Source organism: Carassius gibelio, chromosome B19 (assembly GCF_023724105.1).
Source record: "Carassius gibelio isolate Cgi1373 ecotype wild population from Czech Republic chromosome B19, carGib1.2-hapl.c, whole genome shotgun sequence".
Taxonomy (NCBI): Eukaryota; Metazoa; Chordata; class Actinopteri; order Cypriniformes; family Cyprinidae; genus Carassius; species Carassius gibelio.
In genome coordinates, this window is record NC_068414.1 from 27,156,022 (window position 1) to 27,177,065 (window position 21,044).

The window sequence follows — 21,044 nt, forward strand, 5'->3', positions numbered from 1 at the left end:
TATATTTTTGATTCATTACACAACAACTGAAATATTTCAGGTCTTTTATTGTTTTAATAGTGATGATTTTGGCATATAGCTCATTAAAACCCAAAATTCCTATCTCAAAAAATTAGCATATCATGAAAAGGTTATCTAAACGAGCTATTAACCTAATCATCTGAATCAACTAATTAACTCTAAACACCTGCAAAAGATTCCTGAGGCTTTTAAAAACTCCCAGCCTGGTTCATTACTCAAAATCGCAATCATGGGTAAGACTGCCAACCTGAGAAGGCCATCATTGACACCCTCAAGCGAGAGGGTAAGACACAGAAAGAAATTCTGGGCTGTTCCCAGAGTGCTGTATCAAGGCACCTCAGTGGGAAGTCTGTGGGAAGGAAAAAGTGTGGCAAAAAACGCTGCACAACGAGAAGAGGTGACCGGACCCTGAGGAAGATTGTGGAGAAGGACCGATTCCAGACCTTGGGCGACCTGCGGAAGCAGTGGACTGAGTCTGGAGTAGAAACATCCAGAGCCACCGTGCACAGGCGTGTGCAGGAAATGGGCTACAGAGAAGCAGCACTGGACTGTTGCTCAGTGGTCCAAAGTACTTTTTTCGGATGGAAGCAAATTTTGGATGTCATTCGGAAATCAAGGTGCCAGAGTCTGGAGGAAGACTGGGGAGAAGGAAATGCCAAAATGCCTGAAGTCCAGTGTCAAGTACCCACAGTCAGTGATGGTCTGGGGTGCCATGTCAGCTGCTGGTGTTGGTCCACTGTTTTATCAAGGGCAGGGTCAATGCAGCTAGCTATCAGGAGATTTTGGAGCACTTCATGCTTCAATCTGCTGAAAAGCTTTATGGAGATGAAGATTTTGTTTTTCAGCACGACCTGGCACCTGCTCACAGTGCCAAAACCACTAGTAAATGGTTTACTGACCATGGTATTACTGTGCTCAATTGGCCTGCCAACTCTCCTGACCCGAACCCCATGGAGAATCTGTGGGATATTGTGAAGAGAAAGTTGAGAGACGCAAGACCCAACACTCTGGATGAGCTTTTTTGTATTAAAAACACTTTTCTTTTATTGGTCGGATGAAATATGCTAATTTTTTGAGAATTTGGGGTTTTCATGAGCTGTATGCCAAAATCATCAGTATTAAAACAATAAAAGACCTGAAATATTTCAGTTGGTGTGCAATGAATCTAAAATATGAAAGTTTAATTTTTATCATTACATTATGGAAAATAATGAACTTTATCACAATAAGCTAATTTTTTGAGAAGGACCTGTATTTGTGGGTCTTGGAATATCTCAAATCCAATGCATACGTGACTCCCAAAAGATAGCAGCAGACTCTGCTGAGATTCCCAAGACTGCGGAGGACAGTGATGCCCTCAATCACAACTCCTACATCGCTGACTGCCCCATCATTGTCCCGAAGGATGTAGATTTTTATGACCTCCTCTGCCAACTCTGCTTGTACGAAGACCGGTAGATCAGCTGAACCCTACAGGCAAATTTTAAAGATAACTGGTTAGAGCTAACATTCAAAACTGAATGTTACAAGAAAGCGACAAATACACAAAACAAATAGCACCTGAAGAAGCAAACATTCTGTTGGACCATATTATAGGTAAAATCTCAAACAAAGTTTACTAGGGGGAGGAGTTGCAAAAATTAACAGCATTCTTCTTAACAAGAGGACAGGTTAATTTTTTACATAGGGACATTTATTTTTAACAATAAACCTAAAAGAAAAATGAAAAGAGACCAACTGCGAGCTTCTATGCTTTAAATCAATGCTATAGGCTTTTATTGAGGTCCGCATTGTTTCAACCAATTTCTTTATAAACATGTTTAATATTTAAGTAAAATGACTAATGGTTTTGAAACAAAAAAGCTTGTTTAATTGCACTACTTGAAAAAAAATATGCATTGCATTAACCCTCACACTCAACCCTTAACCCTCTAAATAATTCTGTGGCTTAGTAAATATTACAATAATATTTAACTTTATGAACTTAATAAAATTTCTGAATATTATAAGATTGTAAATGTGTACCTTGAAATGCAATGTACCCCTCCCCCAGCCTCCGCTGTCCTTCAATACCCACCAGGTCTGGATTTGTTGTGAAACAGCTGCGGTGACTGGAGTAATGGAATGAAAATTCAGCTTTAATGTATATATATATATATATATATATATATATATATGTGTGTGTGTGTGTGTGTGTGTGTGTGTGTGTGTGTATATAAATATTATATCAGTCTGGCGAGTAACCCTAAAAAAATTACCAGCCAAATAGCGATAGAGGGTAGGGGGGGATAGAAGGTTGTTTTTTCTGCATTTTTTATTTTTATTTTTTAAATAAATGCAAGCTTAATGAGCTTAAGAAACTTATTTTAGAAACATTAAAAAGCTTACTGTTTTCAAACTTTTGACCGATATTGTATGTGAACTAGGTTTCAGTGCACTAGAATGATTTTACAACGGAGCATGCCTTAAACTGGCTGACTCCCTATAGTGGGAGCTGATTAAAACGCACCAGTCTATGTTATGTCCACGCCATTTTAAATACTTTTGCATGGCGTATTTGTAGTGGTTATTTAAGAGCTCATAATTGAGTTCATGTAGTAATTATGATGTTTTACAACAACGTGACAGCTTTTTACAAGACAGAATGTAATTTGAAAGTTCATAAATGATGTGTTCCCTTTTGACAAGGCACTGACCCCAAAGGGGAACCTGTACAAAATTGTTTTCCATTGAGCATGTATAGTTATAGTTGCTGGACCACGGTACACTCACTTATCGTTAGACTTTCAAATGGCGGTTGAAATTAACGGTGATCCAAATAGTACGAAAGTTAATCCACTCCAAAAAAAAAAAGGAAAAAAAAACCCTAACATACATATAGCTGCCCCACTAACTAACTTAGAAAACTACACTGTTATGTACACGTACACACGGTCAATGTTTAATCAACTTTTGAATAAAGTATCGCAAATATACATCGTTATAAAATGACTAAGTTACTTACAGGAAATTCGAGTAATGCTGTTCACGTCGTTGCTGAGAAAAGCAGTCCTTCAGTGACAGGTGCCTCTTGCTTGAGCCGCGAAACTCGTTAAACTTCTTAAGATGACGCAAAATACAAACACAATTGTTAGGAAATCCTTAATAATTAACTTCTGAATTAAACATCACAAACATATTTAGTTTTAGCTGGCTAAATTACATAACGTACCAAGATATGAGAGGAGTGCGGGTCTTGCCGTTGCTGAGGAAATTCAGGAAAGCCGTCCTTCAGGTGACTTCGATTAAGCTACGAAACTTGTTGAAGATGACGTAAAATACAAAGACAATTGTTAGGAAATGCTTAATAATTATTAACTTTATAATAAAGTGTTACAAACGTAAGTAGGATTAGCTGACTAACGTTACTTACCAGGAGTTGTGAGGAGTATGGCTAGTCGACGTCTCTGCTGAGGAAAGCAGATTTGAGTGATCACTTTAGCCGCGAAATTTACTCAATTTATTTAAACCGTCATTTATTAAGCTGGAGCTTTATTTAGGAAAATTGGTAGGAAATACTTAATAATTTTAGTTTCTAAAACAGATCAGTACAAGTAAATAATTATCAAATATTTATATTAGAATTCACCAGAAATATTGAGGGTATATTAAAAATATAATTAGTTAGTTAAATACTTATTTATTTTCATTACATAAACTTAAATAATATATTTAAATTTTAGAGAAATTATTTGTTGGATTTTTAATTATTATTTTTAACCTGACCCACTCAAAATATCACTTAAATGATTTCAAAAGATTTTATTAAGTAAATATAGCTCTTTATTTTTGTGAAATTTACTAAGCCACTGAATTACTTTTTACAGTGTGAGGAAAAGAGCCAATCGCTAATCAGTAAAGTCTAATGCAGCTGGGGTTAGACATCCGGGATGCTATAGAATCAGTAAGGATTCTGAGACGTGAGCTCAGGACTTTGCATGCACACCGGATGGTCTAGCCTGATAAATAAGCTTAAAAAATAAGTGCTATTTGAATAAAATAAACAACATTTATGATACAGTTGTTGTCAGATTTCATTGGTGATCTCAGATATGAAATTGAATCTTAAGCTTGGCGTATAGTTTTGCAGAATTTGATATTTCCTCATTCAAAGTGGTAGGAGCTGAACTTGCATGCACAAGAGGCGTATCAAAGATGGCCGCTTAGTTGCATGACTTTCCTTTAAGAGACTTTGGTTTCATGTCCCCAACATTTGCATTTGTATAAATGGAACACAGTGGAATGAAAAGTCTGGAGTGAATGCTCCTCTAAAGTCTATTCACACCAAAGACGTTAACCATAAAAACATAGATCTAAAAATCCTTCTCAGTAGGCATATTAAAGAAAAGCACACCAGGGGTGCGTTTCCCAAAAGCAACATTAGCTAACAATGGTCGTAAGCTACACTGAACTCTATTGGTAATGATGGAACTTGTGACCATAGTTGATTTTGGGAAACGTACCCCAGTATAGTCCACACCACAGCTATAACAATAAAGGCGCACTGAAACAATGTAATTGGAATCACTTTCCCAGTGATTATTTTTCCAGCTGATGAACTATAAAAACATTGACATCCGATCAGAATTAATCCTTCTATATGACACCATGTTCAAATAAACAAGAAAACTAAGCATTTAGGCTGTGCATTTACATGGCAACAACGTTTTAGGAGCCTGAAGACACAAATGTTTGAAAATGGAAGTTTTTAAAAACAATGCAGCTATTGTCATGGATTTGTGAAAACAAAACACAATACGCATTTATATTTCATGTTCAGTCTACAGGTATGTGCGCAGACGCTTAGTGTTTCTTTACAAAGCGACATCGCAAAAGGAAAAACTTTTCCATTTTCCGTTCACCATTGTAATGTAAATATAGTCAGTGAATTGTGTAGAGTCACGTCAAAATCCAAAAGAGCCAGTCTTGATCTACATTGCATGTGGCACAGCACAATGCTTCAAGCTGCCAAAAATAAATGATAAATGGATGTCCCGTTCTTTTTCTGACGTAGCGACTCCATGAGCGTGCACAACTTCCAACGGATTTGGAACACTGTGAACTGAAAACAGCTACTGTGACACATACTTTATGTTCAGGGTACTCGCTGAGTTGTTTCTGTTATGACAGTGTATAATAATAGATACCTATTCCTATAGATACCCTATTCTGTTATTAAAAAGAAACATGTCATTCATTAATATAGCCTTAATTTGACTTGTTTGTCTTTCTACTAACATTTATTACTTATTATACCAAAATATATTTTATACTATTGTGATACCCGGCAATGTGTCAGGAAAAAACAGGTCATAAACACTCTGGTGTTTAAGATTTTCAATACCTGTGCTCTGAGCACTTAAAAAACGAGATCAATACAGAATGGAAACTTCTCATCTTCTTGCCCCCAGCCTTATTGACAAAGCCTGAAATGAACCTAGCATGAAGCATAATAGCAGCATAAATCAAAAGAAAGCAAGTAAAGCTTTCCCACAGCGAGATTAATCTCACTTTGCTCTCGGTGTTAAATTATGCATCTCGCAGAATTATGGGGTGCAGGTTATGAAGTTCCCCTTCTGATGCAAACGTCCACCCACATGCTCCACTTTTGAAACTCCCAACATGATAATGTCATGAGTCAGCGCTTTTCATTCACCGCATAAAAGGGAATGATTTGCACATATTGTCTAACAGTTCACCTAGCCTGTTCATAAAATGCTGAAAAGACATCACTGTCTCCAATATTGTGCGCCATCCATCACTGTCTAGAGTCCATATGCACATTAATGAGTTCTCCAAAGCAATTCCCCACTTTAATTCAGTCTCTGGTAAACCGTAGAAGCAGTTTCATGGGGGAAAACATCATTTACGCCACTAGCACTGTTTCGTAATAGATGGAAAACAACGACCAGAGCTTGTTTTCTTTGAGGCTTTAAATTAGAAACACGAAGTTAGACTACGTTAACTCAGCAGCAAACCTCAGCAGTATTGACTTCACAATTGATGTTACACATATTCAAACCTCAGCAGGGTTCTTTCCTTAGCAACAAGGTAAACTTGGTTTCTATGGATGTGTGCCCTTAACAGGACAGGAGAGAGAGAGAGAGAGAGAGAGAAAGGGACACCGCTGTGTGGGCGATGCAAACACGATTCCAGCTGGCTCTTATTAACTCACCGACCAATCATTACAGATCCATATGAATACTGTGTAACGACAGGCACAGGAAGTCAACGGGGTGAGCCGTTCACTGTTGGTGAAACAGAAACACAAATGCTCGCAGGATTTTTGCAGGAAGTTCAACTTGAATTTAAATGGTTGAAAAGTACTTGCTCTGACATACTTTTTCTTTTCACAGAAAAAAAAGTGATGTGGCTTCGCTTTTTGTACCGTTGATGTCTTTTGTAAGGTACGTTTCTTTTGTGTAAGCATCACCTGACACCCCCAACTCCAGTTTTTCTGTGCTGGCATGTGAAAGGTGTCACGTCTCTCATGGGACTCATTACCCGAAGAATACAGTTAAAGAAATGATTCTAGAAAGGTTTTTGCTCAGCGCCCCTAACATCTTCACCGACTAAAGTATTAAAATAGCATTGGCAGAACTGAAAAGAAAAGCTCAATTTTTATTGACTCATGTTGACCCACTGTTACGAATTTCTGGCATCAATAGTGGAGAATCGTTACAATTAAAGCACCTCACAAATGCACAAATGTGATATTATGTTTCTGACTGTCTTAGACATGTTATTAGTCGTAATTAGTGTTATTAAATCTGATTTACTCATTATTGCTCATAGTTTATAAAAATTTCTGTCCCTAAGTAATGTGTAAAATCATTTGCTTGTTTTTTTTTTCTAAGTGAATAAACACACAGTTTTCACCTGCAGGAAAATAAATAAAATTAAAATGATTTTTTTTTATTTATTTTTTTTATAATAATCATACAAATCTCAGGGTGGATATTTATAAATTGGGAAGCAATTCCTGCATGGCAGTGTACTAAAAGCCAATCAAAACCAGAAAAATCTCATGGCTTTTGTAACTGTTATACATTCTGGTATGATTTGTACGACTTGTGTGAAATATCGTAAAGTCTTTCTGTGAGATAAGGTTCCTTAGAAACCTTCCATTGGATTTTATTATAGGTAATTCATTATGTTCCTAAATAGAGGTTAAAAAAATCCCTTTATGATGCATTTATTAAGAAAATTTGGAAATTAAAGTCTTTTAAATTACATAACATTATATTGATGAAGCTAAAAATTAAACATTTCGTGTTTTCATTTATCCTTCAGTTACAAGCTAACAGACAACTAGCTTAGCATATAGTTATATCTGATTAAGGATAGCTGTTTTGGTTAACAAGCTGTGTTTTTCATCTTCCAAAAGTGTATAAATCTAATTTGAAAATGCCATTGTGTCAATTTAATCAAATTATGACTTACTTGGCTGTTTTTGAGCTTTATTATTTTAATATTGAACTAATGCAAAACTCTCTACCGCAGCAGGTCACAATACATCATCAACAAGACACAGTGAGGGTCCCAGAAATTATCTATAGAGCACTGTGTTTTTTCCCCAAGGTGCCTTTATTTCCGCCACTTAATTTGAGAAACTGCCACTGACGCTGCTATGTCATAAATTCAGATCCCATTGAAATAAGCACGCCTGCTACATTACTATGCAGCTCCCTGACTTTCTGTTTCCTGTAGCCTTGTGACTAAAGCGGTTGACTTTATTCTTTGGTCTCCCTGATACACAATGAGCTTCCGAATTAAAGCGATGAATGATGAACTAGTGCCTTTTCACCGGAGATCCTTCGCTTCACGGTCACTGACTTTTTGTACATTTTATCTTTACTGTTGCTGAGCAACAAACTCTAGGTAACAAGTGTAATTTTGTCGAACAGGCCATTAAACAGCACCAACAGTGAGGAATGTCCAAATGATGAATAATTAGACCAAGCAGTAAAGAAAACAGCAGACTGGATGAGCTTCTGGACGGGTCACTCACGTAACATATAACTGACAACTCCATCTGTATCTCACACAGTCTGGACTGCATCTTTCCACTCAGACCAGCTTGGGCCGGTTTTCTATCTGAAGAATAAAGCGAGATGATATGTTAGGATGTCACTGCACCACGGACAATTTATGATTTGGCACATCTAGGAGTTGTGTTGTGTGTATGTGCACACAATGACTGTATCTTTGTCCATCGAGATGATGTCCACACCCAGTCCCTGACCCATACTGACCCTTTAATCAATTTAGCCCCATTTCCTGATGCCAGCGGCCCTAAGTGATTGAGTTATTATACAGAGTGCTGGTAAGAGAGTATTAGACAGAGGGGAAAAAAAGAAACAAAAGAGAGATGGAGACAGCCAGAGAATGAGAAATGGCATATAAATCAGTTCTTATTGAACAGACGTGGTCATGCATTGTTGACATTTCATTAATTGCTATCCACACCGTTGTGTGCAACCTAAAAACACATGCCATATAAAATATATCCGTCTTCCTCTCCAAAACCCCCCTCTGTTAGTCTTCTCCCATAACAAAAGCATAATTCTGAGTTTGTTTTACGGTGAACCATTAAGCTTTATTAAAACCACAGGTGATGTTAGTAGTATGCCGATTTAATAGCTGCAATTTCCTACAAGCATTTGTTCAATCGTTTAACGATACCCTTAAGTAACTGTTCTCATGCAAACAGACACTCGAGGGGCTGTTAAAACACTCGTGTGTGTGTGTGCTGTCATGAAGAAATGGGATGAAAAGAACACTGGTGTCAGGAATCTTTGCTGCAGTGCTGGTGTATAGTGAGGGATAATCTGATCCGGCCCTCGGTAAGCGTTTCTTATACGGACCGCACTCTTCAGCAGAAATACCGGCAGAAGCTCAAAGCCTCATGCACACATTTTTTTTTTTCCTTGACCTGCAACCTGAGGCTTATATGATTTTGTTTTGTTGTTAAAATCCTATGATCATTTAGTCATCTTTATGTTTGTCCAAACCAAATAACCTTTTTTTTTCCACTATAAAGACTATTAAAAAGGTTCTATCAATGCCAATAAAGAATCTTTACTTTTAAGTGTGCTCTGTAGAACCCAAAATAACAAATTAATGTATAATATTAATCAAACTTCTGTCCATTCTGTGTTTTTCATTTGGACCCAATTGACTTCTATTGTATTCACAAAAACAGTTTAACAAAATAAAGTCATGTTACTTTTGGAATAAGCAAATAGCCTTAGGTTTTTATTTTTGGGTGAACTACTTCTTTAACAATTTGATTTTAAATATTAGGCTGTTTTGGGTTAATTCTCTTTACTTGTTTCTGACAGCTTGTGCTTTGGGGGATGAGAACCTACACCATGCTTTTATGTGCCTTTTGCTGCGGTCTGCATTCTGGATTCTGTTCTTTCGGGTCATTACGTGTTATGATGTGTGACTCTAATGGGGTTAGTTGCTATTGGGAAGGAGAAACATAGAGCAGTCATTTCCCACGAGACTCCTCTAGTACACAGGCACACTGATGAGAGAGAAAGAGAGAGAGACATCTGCTCACACATTTCCTACATCCCATGTGCATTAAAAGCACAGATATTCTCTAAATAAACTAAGCCCACAAAAATTTAGATCAAACCTCCCTGGTGCGCATTAACGTTACCTATGCTGTTGCAAAGCTGTTTATCGTGTGTATTTTTATGCAAATGTGAATGCAAATATATAGATTTGAGTGGCTTCAGAGGAACTGGAATAAATCTCTCTCCCACCTGATTGGAAAGAGGTTTTCATACAATGACTGATGATAAAGTCAGTCAGACATAGACTGCCAAAGAAAAAAAGTGAAAAAAAAAAGGAAAAAAGCCTTTTTTTTTTCAATGGGAATACAGGCTAAATAGGACACAATTGTACATTTGGAAAGTTAGTCGAATGATCATATGAAAAAAAACTGAGGCTTATATAACTTGGAAAGCATGCTGTATATTTACATGAACATATGTTTTGGAAAAATGCACAGACTCACACAAATATATTCTTTAACATAAACAGGACTCAAGTCCATGTTGGTATGTTGCATTTTGTCCATTAAATGCGAAGCAAAAGGGGTAGAATTTTATCCTGACTGGATTTTGTTGCTTTGTCCCATTGCAGTCAAGTTTATTAGACTCACATTTAGCAGTAATATAGTAGTTTAAAGGTAAATTTAGACGTTATTAAATTAACAATATTGTTTTTTTAAGTATTATAAACTGTGTTTTACAGTGTGTCATCCTAGATCACAGTATAACAAAGCTGTTTTGATCATGTTTTCATATGGAGATGCTGATCTCAGCTTCAGCTTAAGATTTCAACAGGACCTTCATCTTCATCAAGGGACAAAAGCGAAGGAGCTCCGGTCGGGTTCGCACCACATCTAAAATTCATAGAGCCATAGAGTCTGGCTTGGTGCTTGGAGTAAGCAAATGCTTGTCTCCTGATCATCTCCCCTTTATACATGGAGATCATCAACAGGGTTGACAGTACCACACCACCGAGTGTGAGGAGGCACAGTCCTGCAATCACACACCTGTCCAGGTGAGCACCCACCCGGGCGTTCTCTCTCTCCAACCGCTCCATCTCCCGGGCAGAAACCGTATCGGGATTCACCTTGACGTCACGTGGGACCGTGTAGGAGATGACAACCAAGGAAATCCCAGTAACTAAAAAGGTAACAGCACCTATGAATCCATAATCCACTGACTTTTCTGATGAATCCACCATGAACTCGTCAACTGACAGCAGGGAGCATTCTGGGTCGCCTTCTTGGAGATCTTTGGAAGAATTCCAACTGAAGTTGTCATAGTTGGTCTCATCTGCTAACAACTGACTGTCTTTATGGTCAGTAAAGTCAGCCACACCAGGAAAAGCTGTTTCAAACTGCTCATCGTAACATACCTCAATTTCTTCATCAAATCCCCATTCATTGAGTTTGCAGAGTCGTCCAATTGGCAGAGTCGCTGTCCATGGTTCTGAAAGCCTGTTCGCCTCATTAACATTCTCCTCTAGATATGCCTGGCAGCACTCTTCATTGGAAAGGACCCTTTCATCTGCACACACTGAGTGATGATTTTGCTGGTATTTTAGGGACCAGTCAAGGTGATCGGTCTGGACAACGTCTTGACCACAAAAGAGGACTTTAAGATCAGCCATTTGTACTTCTATTCATATGTTCATCTCATAGCATGCTGGCTCAGCACCCCTGCAGTATGACAAGGAAGACAATAGTCTATAACAGGCAATAAAACCATTTTAAATACAACACAAAATATTAAATACAACACAAATATTTTGAGGGAAATGAATTTATGTCAGTGTAATTCGTCATAGTCTTAATGGCAAAACTGGTATCAACAGATCTACCAGGTTCAATTGTTTACTTTAATATATAAAATCCATAACAGAGAGAGAGAGAGAGAGAGAGAGAGAGAGAAAGGAAAGAGAGAGAGAGAGAGAGAGAGAGATGTAATGTCTGACCATGGGAAAGGGTTGCAACACGTTTCAGTGTGTTTATATTTGATTAACACAGACGAAACATTGTATAGGTTATATTTAGCACAAATGACAATTGTAGTAACTGTTGTATGTTTTATGTGTTTCTATAACACATTTATGCACGATATTTAAAATGACCCAAGGTATTACAGTCCATATAATGTAATCAAAACTCACCCTGGTAACGACAACACTGATTATACTTGACATTTACATTGTTTACAAATAAGTTATACGTTTCTAAACTAATTAGAAGCAGCCAATTAATGTGTGATAATATTATTTCCAATGTTTCCAAGTCTATCCAACACGTTTTATCGTAAAAGCTAAATCTTAAAATCGTTTAAGTAGGAAACGATATTTTTTTATAAGTAGTATTTTGTGTCATAAATCGTTTTCACGACCAAAAGTGCCTTTTAACCAATCAACAATACTTATAATGTTTCATCTGTAGTATTTCATCTCGAGAGCTAAACGACGCGTAAACATCAGCACCGAACAGAATAGTGAAGCGTTTCAATCGTAAAAAAGTAGTCAGCATGAAAAGCACTCGAAAATATGTTTCCTGTGTTATGTCTCAACTGTTTTATCGTTTTTTTTTTTTTTTTGTTTTTTTTTGTCACCTTAAACTCACAAAAAATAAAGGCATCGCCTACCTTCTCCAAGCAGCGCCTCGCTGGCATTCCTGCAGGGCTCGTGCTCCGTTAATTAAGCGAAGCTCGTCCTGTTCCACCCGCGCGCCGCGCTCAGGTCGCCTCAATGCTCCGTGAGCCTCTAAGACAAGCTGCACAGACGAGAGGCGAGAGAGACGAGGAGGAGAGCAGAGAGGAGGGAAGAGAGGGAGGTTTACTACTGTCGTGGGGGAAATGAAGTCTGATCAAACACTTTCATGCTGTTCTCCTCGTGAAATGCGTGTCTGTGATGCTCCTTATACAGATCGCATGCACAAGCTGAGTGCTAAATGAATTATCCCAGAAATTAACATCATTAAAACATTCTTGAAAGTACAGTTTAAGAAACGCCAATCCGCTTAAATAAATCTTTGATTGCTTTTTCAAAATACAATGTCACAATATACTATGAAATCTTTTATATTTAATTATTTTGTTTGTTTGTTTTATTTTTGAAAGACAGAAAAATTAACTGTTTATTTTTGGGGGAAAATAGAGTTCATTTAACATACTGTTGTCACAAAGGAACCATCTTATCACCCAGATATAGGTATAACTATATCAATACTTTAAAGATAATGGTTAATAGGTTTGCATGAGGAAGAACAGCCCTAATTGTCACAGGGGGAAATTGTCACAAGGCCTTAAGATTTTGAGTCTATTTGCAATAGGTCTACGTGAGACCGATGTTAGTTGTCAAACATTTTATACTGAATATTTTTTGTTTGTTTGTTTAATATTGGAAAGTCAGTGTTTCCAATGTTATTGGCAAGTAAAAAATAGCTGTACCATTTTATTTAACACATTTGAACCTATAGGGTAAGCTGCCACAATGAAACCTGCTAATTATCTAAATATATAACTATCACTATTAAACGTTTAGTAAATAAGAGTATATGGGGGTCTATATCAGGACTACTTGTCATGGAGGAAGTTGTCATAAAATTTATATCTTAAGATTGAGTATACATGCAATATACTGCATGCATTAGGGAGACAGGGGCTAGTTGTCACACATTTTATGCTAAATATTTGTTGTTTGTTTTATTGTTGATTGTCTGTTTCTGGCACAAATCCTAATGTCTTGGTTTCAAAAAGAGTTGTTTCCAATGTAACATACAAAGGTAACTAAATTTTACAAATCAGTGCAACAACTAGCCCTATTCTGAGATTTACGAAAAATACACCTGTATTGTATATGCATGCCTATACATTATATAGTGAAAAGGTTTTTGCCCCCTTTTTTTTATTATTATTATTCTTTTTTTTTTCTTTTTTTTTGCATATTTGTTACACTTAAAATATTCAGATCATCAAAAAAAAAAGATATTATACAAAGATAATGCAGGTAAATACAAAATGCAGTTTTTAAATGATTATTTATTTATTTATCTTTATTTAACCAGAAAATAGGCAGCACATTTAGTTATACATAAAACAAAATGTTTGTTTACGTACACAAACATACACAAAATACCTCAAATGAAGATTTAATTTATTAAGGGAAAAAAGTCCAAACCTGTAATGTTGTGGAGAAGCTGAGGAAATCAAGGATCTGTGTGCAGACATTTCATGGAAAAGCTAGAACAAATAAAAAGTCAGAAACCATAGGCAACAAAGAACAGAAAGACGGGCAAACAGACTACTCACAACTTACAAAGAACTAAAGAAATACTAGAACTGTATATACAGGAGGCTAACAAGTTAGGATAAGATACAGATAAGATAAGATACAAACAAGCACCAAGTCCAATACAAGGCACAGGAGAAAAAAAAAAAAAGCTGATTTGTGAGGACACACATATTTTCTGAAACCAAAATAAAACTGAACACCTCAAAATTGCACAAAAAAATACAATATCCTTCAAAAGGGTCTTTCAGTGTAACACATAAATAAAATAATGTTAAGAAAAATTGTAAAAGTCAAAGCCTTCTCATCGGATGTGCTGGTTTCGGCCTCATTGACAGCTGCAGTCATGTCCACATCTCATTTATGAAACACCTGTGATTCACAACTACTGGCTAAGAAATTCGAATTCACATAAAGTAACCTTGTTGACAAGTTTGGGTAAGATACACAAGATAAAGTACTTTCAGTGCCCTGTAGTTGGAAATATCACATCTTTTGTAGCATGAATAAACTGCTGCAAGAAAGCTAGGTGCCATGCAAAATGTAATGTGTAACTGCAACACTCGTTCCAAATGTAGTGGAGTAAAGAGTAAAAGTTGCTAATTTCTTTGGTACTCAGCACAACTACAAAGTACCCGGAAAGATACTTAAGTACAGTAATTAGTTATATTTAATCAAGTACTTTACACCTCTGGCAAAAACTGCATCCAAGAGTTCAAAGGCAAAAGCCACTGCTGACCAAAAAGAACACAAAGGCTCATCTCACATTTGCCAAAAAATTATTATTGGGGATTATCTCCAAGACTTTTGGGCAAATATTCTGTGGACTGATGAGACAAAAGTTGTTTATTTTATTTATGAAACCATGAATTCTGCACTCTATCAGAAATCCTGAAGGAGAATGTCCGGTCATCAGTTTGTGACCTCAATCTCAAGCGCACTTGGATTTTGCAGCAGGACAATGATCCCAAACACACTAGCAAATCCACCTGTGAATGGCTAAAGAAAAACAAAATTAAGGTTTCGGAGTGGCCAAGTCAAAGTTCGGACTTAAGTCCGATTGAGATGTTGTAGCAAAAACCTTCCAATGGGGCTGAATTGAAACAGTTCCTCCACAGCGATGTGAAAGCCTCACCGCAAATGCTTGATTGCAGTTGCTGCTGAAAAGGGTGGCACAACCCAAGAAAGATTACTTTTTCACAAGGTGCCAGGCAGGTTTGGACAGCTTTTTTCCCTCGATAAATCAAATCATTATTTCAAAACGGCATTTTGTATTTACTCAGGTTATCTTTGTTTAATATTAAAATTAGTTTTATCTGAATCTTTTAAGTGTGAGAGATATGTAAAAAATATATATATAAAACAGGAAGGGGCAAAAACCTTTTCACACCACTGTATATACTTTATGACAGTTCAGCAGAACGACTATGTTGACCTGTCATAAGTCATGTATTTATTTATTTTTCTGAACGAGCACATGACTTCACAAGCCCCATGATGACCCCTTGCTGTTCGCTGACATGATGCCAGCTAGTGTTGTGTATGTTTAGGTGGCAATAGCTCATAATCAGAATTTGCCTCACTGAATTCTCAGTGAAAGCTCAACGTGTACTAATGCAACATCCTGCTAGTGCACTGAATTAAAGAAGACAGGTGACATCAGCTGGTTAAAACACATGAAAGACATTGATTTGCTCCAGAGGCTGAAACATTTCTAGAGCATAAACTGTGAAATTGACGTTTATGAGATCTGTGTGTTCAGATCTTACATCTCTCTCTACTGTGAGCTACACATTGCATTAAGATGACTTGAGAAAGGAGCAGCAAGCACACAGAGACGACTCCATAAATGACAGCTGAGATGGCCTCTATTCAAAATCAGCTTCAATCATATTCAAAGAGAGCTGCAATGCTCACAGTTTAGTCGATTACTAACAGTCGGTTCACACTTGCTATTTTTTTACACACATGCAAGAAAGCTTTATATCAATGTGCTTCATCTCATGTTTTCGACATACATATTGCTAAAAGTTTTGGATTTAATCCTCTGACATGATCACATGAGAACCCTAAAACAAAAAACTAAATAAACGTCCTATTATTTGGAGAAATTTTGCGTCACATCACATACTCATCAATGGATGTTCTGCAGTGAATGGGTGCCATCAGAAAGAGAGTCCAAACAGCTGATAAAAACATCACTGTAACCCAGAAGTAATCTACAAGACTTAAATCAGTCAGTTCCACCTTGAGAAAGTGAAAAGTTGTTTGTTTTGTAAAACCATTAAACCAATGCTTCAGGCTAAAATATGAGTCCATAATCCATAATGACTCTTCCTCCAGTGAATAATTCCCGTTTCTCTCACGTCAAAATCCACCAGCACATTTGTTTAGAGCTGTTTGGACTGTTTTTGCTTGTCTGTGGATATTTCTCACCTGATCCAACAAGACCACTTTTCAATACAGTATTATGGAATCATATTAGAGCTGGAAGCAACAATTTGAAGTAAAAAAAAAATGTCTTGATGAATTTGTTTATAACAAACACACAGCTTTTCACTTCACAAGATTTTAATTGATGGATTGGAAATGTGTGGATTTATTGTGATGGTTTTTATCAGCTGTTCTGACTCTCATTCTGATGGCACCCATTCACTGCAGAGGATCCATTGGTGAGAAAGTGATGTAATTCTAAACTTCGCCAAATCTGTCTCAATGAAGAAACAACCGTATCTACATCTTGGATGGCTTGAGGGAGAGTATTTTCATTTTTAGGGTGAACTATTCCGGACTTGAAATACAGCAAAGTTTTTGTACTTTAAGTAAAGGAAGAAACATCCTGACATTACAAGAAAATCAGTGAACATTGACAACAATAATAAAAAAAAAAAAAAAAAAAAAAAAACCAATGTAAATAAAACTGGCAAACAATGCAGTCATATTGATTAATTATTAATATGCCAGTGCATTCTGGGAAGATGGCCAGTAGGGCTGAATTAAATTTTGTTTTTGTTTCTTAGCGTGAACTATGATTGTTCATAAAAGAAAAGCAGTATTGGGATGCCATGTGTTGCTGATGGCTTGTGAGCAATCCAAGAAAACTTTTTTTGGGTTACGTTTCAGATTATTTATTTCATCTAAGAATAATCATTTCACAGAACATTGACAAAAACATGTTTGCCATCTGCGCGCAGTATGAAACTTGCGATTGTCTTCCAGAATATGAAACTTATCATATGCTTGACACTTTTCAACCAGACAGAGAATTTCATATCTAGCAGCTACTGTCAGTTACGTCGTATTTGAGAGCATAAACCTAAGGACTGTTTGGAACTTGTAAGAGTAAGATGTGACACTTTATTTCCCACTTTGTTTTGTTTATCTGCTGGTGGCTGATGTGGCATTTCTGCTGATGGATCTTTTCTGTAATAGGGCTTGTAACAGAGCACAGCTAAGAATAGCTATGGAGGAGCCAGCATGAGACATTTAAAACTCCTGCCCTTCTGTTCATAAGGGACAGACAGACACACAAAAGCGACCTTTAGTCTCTGGAAAGTTTTGACATAAACAGATCAGTGTGTGTGTCTCTCACCACAGGAAGATATGCGCTGGAGGTTTTCAGAAAGATATAGTGGGAATGCCCTGATTTTTTTCTTTTTCTGGTATATTAATAAATATTTGTTATGACAGATTTGAGACTGATAAGACAGGACACATTCAGTGTAGGCCTACCCTATCCAAAAGGGCCATGTTTAACCTGACACGCAGTACATATATTCAACAATATTAGTGATTGTATTTTTAAATATATACACACACACAACAAAAAAGAACGTGTTTTAATTATTCAACATTTCTAGTTGTTGCTATGTAGCCAGACACTGTGTGTCTTTCGCTAATAGTTTTATACAATGTGTGTGTGTACTTATGTGTGCAGAAAAGAGTTCTTGTGCAAAACTTCAGATACAGGTGCGTACGAATTTGTTCCTATCCTTGCATTAATAGTGACGAATCCTTATTTTTCTATATTAAGTAGCGCTTTCACTCAGGAAGTAATATAAAATGCGCCCAAACCATGTCCATATAAGGGCTTTTCGTAAGATTGGATTCATCGTATTATTTCGCACCTAGTGGCTAGTTGTGAATACGCATATGCAGTATGTATTTTCTCATTCTCATTTTTTCTTAATTATTACTCAAAAACAAATGATGTATAATTACATGCAAGTAACCCTAAGCCAAACCATAATCATATAGTAGTTTATTAGTATTACTCAGTACTTAAATATATTATTATACTGTAACAGCAATCCCTTGAAAATAAAGTGTAGGCTAACTTTAATACGCAGTATATTTTACTCCAAGGGCACTATAGGAAGAAAATGTGATTTTTGTGTATATGTGCTTTCGGTTTTAAATTTTCATTAGTTGGAATACATTTTATTGTGACCTTTTTGATGTATTGTGCGACGTTTTACGAACAAATATGAAGACAGTTTGTGAATAAGTGTACTCGGATGCTCAAGTGATACATTTGTTCATTATGTGCATTCCCAGTTCAATAACATAAACTTTAGCTAGACAACGATAAGCTAGGCTACGTGAGCATTGAATGTATTTTTTGTTGCTTCATCTTGGTGAGCAAAGGTTTCGTTATGAGGCTGCAGAGCAGTTCTTTTAATTTACAAGCCCTCAGGGTTTCCCCTGGAAAGGAAAAGGGTTGAACCAGAGAGGGCTGTTAATGCCTGGCCTTGAGTCACGACTCTGGCGGGACTCTGCAAGACCATCCAACCACTGGGTCTCTGCTTTTGGCTTCACTTATGGCCCTTGAAAGAGCCTTTAACTCCAGGACCCACTTTATACACTTGTTTTACAACCCAGCCGACAGCTACTGAATTATAGGAACAGTATAATATTCAGCTATAGATGTGAAGCAACAATGAGGATATGAATTTGCAATAAGTGCTCTCATTCTAATGATACTTTAATGAGATTTGATGTGAAATATGTCGTATCATGTACTTCTGGCTGGAGCTTTAACATTAAAACATCAGTGATTTAAAAATGAGATCATCAAGATCATCTCTGCGAAGGTAAGTGGACAAAGAATAGAAAAAATGCTTACTTAAGAAAAGAAAATAGGCCTGTTGTCAGTAATAAAGGACTAAATAAATAAATGTAAAAACATATTGCAAGAAATGTTTTACTTCATTACTTTTAATTTACTTTTAAATGTAAACTTGCTGAGCAACATTACATAGACATTTTACCCATGGAGTACAGTACTTGATTTTTAGCTGTACACATTTGGTTTAATATTGGTGCTTGTAACAGCTTTGACTGTGAATTTTAAGCATTTTGCAAGCTCAACACCTAAAGTTCACACATACTTTAAAATGTGGATATTATCAATGGATGCTTCTCAGTGTTATCACATAGAAAGAAATGTTTTAAGATGAGAAAAATGAATCAGAAGACATCACATAATTCCTCAAATCCTATGCTAACACATAGGAAAACCTCAAATGATTTTCACCTTTAAATGATGAGATTATGAATTAGAAGACATATGATTGAAATACGAAAATATAGAAGTGATCCAAACTATTCACATTTTTTTTAAATAAGCTGAACATAAACATCAATGCAAAGTTGTCACAAAGTAATTTGTGAAATATGAAATAAGTGTTTTATGTTTTCAGTTTTTTTTTTTTGCAATGATAATGTCATTTTGATCATATCTGCATAACGGTTGAATTAAAAGCATGTCCAGTGCATGTCAGTCTCATTCACTGGTAGTTCCTTCCTTTGACACAAGAGAGCAGCAAAGCACAGAAGTGGAACCGAATTTCTCAAGTCATCCACACGCATTATGCTGCTTTGCCAGACACTAAACATCATTTGCATTTTAAGTAGTCTTCATTTCATGAATTTTACGAGAGGGACATATTTTTAAACCACATAGCACTGGTCAGTCTGTGATGGTAAAGATCATTTAAAAACGTAATTCATCTCAAGCCATTTCCGTTTCCAATTATTGATATAAGAATATGGATCAATCAATTTTGACATAATCGTGACATTGTCCCAGTGGTGCCACTCCACCCGCTAATTGGGTTGTGAACTCCTCTCTCGGTTTCCCTTGGAAACAGACCCCTAAATAAATGCTGAAGTGGCTTGGCACGTTAAGGTCTCTTCTGTCTGTATGCCATAAGCACAGTTGGTGAGGAGGAGAGCTTTTCTCATGTTCAGAATAGAGCAACTGTGCTGTCCCACATGAGTCAATTACTCTTATAAAGAATTAAAGAAACCTTACATGGCTGTTAAATAGTTGCCAAATGTTATGGAGTAAAAAAAATAGGGAAAAAAAAGGGAATTGTCACAGGCACGTCACGAACTGCGTTACATAAGATAATGTTATTGTTTTAACTATTTGTTCTCTGAGATAATGCACTGTGGGACCACAATAACAATGTAGAAAGAATAAAATAAAATACAATATAATGCACACCTCTGAACTTACTGTTTAATGTTTGCCATGCAGACTCTTGCTCTCACGTGCACCTGCATGCTAATAATTCAGTGAAGTGATGGGATTACATTTCATGGGCCAAATTGAAGACAGAGACCTATGGCTCAGAGAAGTTTCAAGCATTAACACTGTCATTCATGTGTCACCTGGAAACCGCTCCTGTCTGAGCCAAATGAGAAGATTTCTTGGTTATTATAATAGGCTGAGCTATTTCTAGTATAACAGAGTGTGCCTAAAATGAAATAAATTGAAAATGGGTTTTAACCAAAGAGGAGACAACAATGTCAAAAATGTCCTGGTTTGTGGTATCAAGCTTTTACATTTTATGTAAATGCCATTTGTTCAGTTGCATCCTCAGGCCTTTCACATTAAATGTAACCATTCTTACAATTTATGGATAGCCTTCATTAAACTTCATAATGTCAAATAGATGCTGATGAAAAAAACAATACTCAAAAGCTTAAGTATTTAGGTTAAGACATGTTGAATATTTATATTAAATATTTAATTAAAACTACACGGAAAACATAAAAAAATGTTGTATATTGGAACGAACAGATACAAATAATCTGCAGAATTTTGTGTTTAATAAATAGACGCTTGCACATCGTGT

General features: G+C 36.4%; 1 protein-coding gene and 1 long non-coding RNA gene across 3 annotated transcripts; both read right to left on the bottom strand.

The window, feature by feature from the left end:
- Positions 1 to 56: 56 nt before the first annotated feature.
- LOC127978836 (uncharacterized) lies at positions 57 to 3,480 on the bottom strand. 2 transcript variants are annotated; one of them, XR_008158660.1, is made up of 5 exons: positions 3,434 to 3,480; positions 3,233 to 3,318; positions 3,026 to 3,120; positions 2,047 to 2,132; positions 57 to 1,491 (listed from the first exon to the last, which is right to left on the bottom strand). It is a non-coding gene; the product is annotated as an uncharacterized LOC127978836 (long non-coding RNA). The 2 variants fall into 2 exon arrangements; XR_008158661.1 differs by lacking the exon at positions 2,047 to 2,132.
- A 6,559-nt stretch (positions 3,481 to 10,039) lies between these two features.
- On the bottom strand, positions 10,040 to 12,382 carry LOC127979653 (transmembrane protein 74-like). The gene is made up of 2 exons (XM_052585241.1): positions 12,255 to 12,382; positions 10,040 to 11,305 (listed from the first exon to the last, which is right to left on the bottom strand). Exon 2 carries the CDS (start codon positions 11,254 to 11,256, stop codon positions 10,402 to 10,404), a length of 855 nt encoding a protein of 284 aa, XP_052441201.1. The 5' UTR covers positions 11,257 to 11,305; positions 12,255 to 12,382; the 3' UTR covers positions 10,040 to 10,401.
- Positions 12,383 to 21,044: the final 8,662 nt, after the last annotated feature.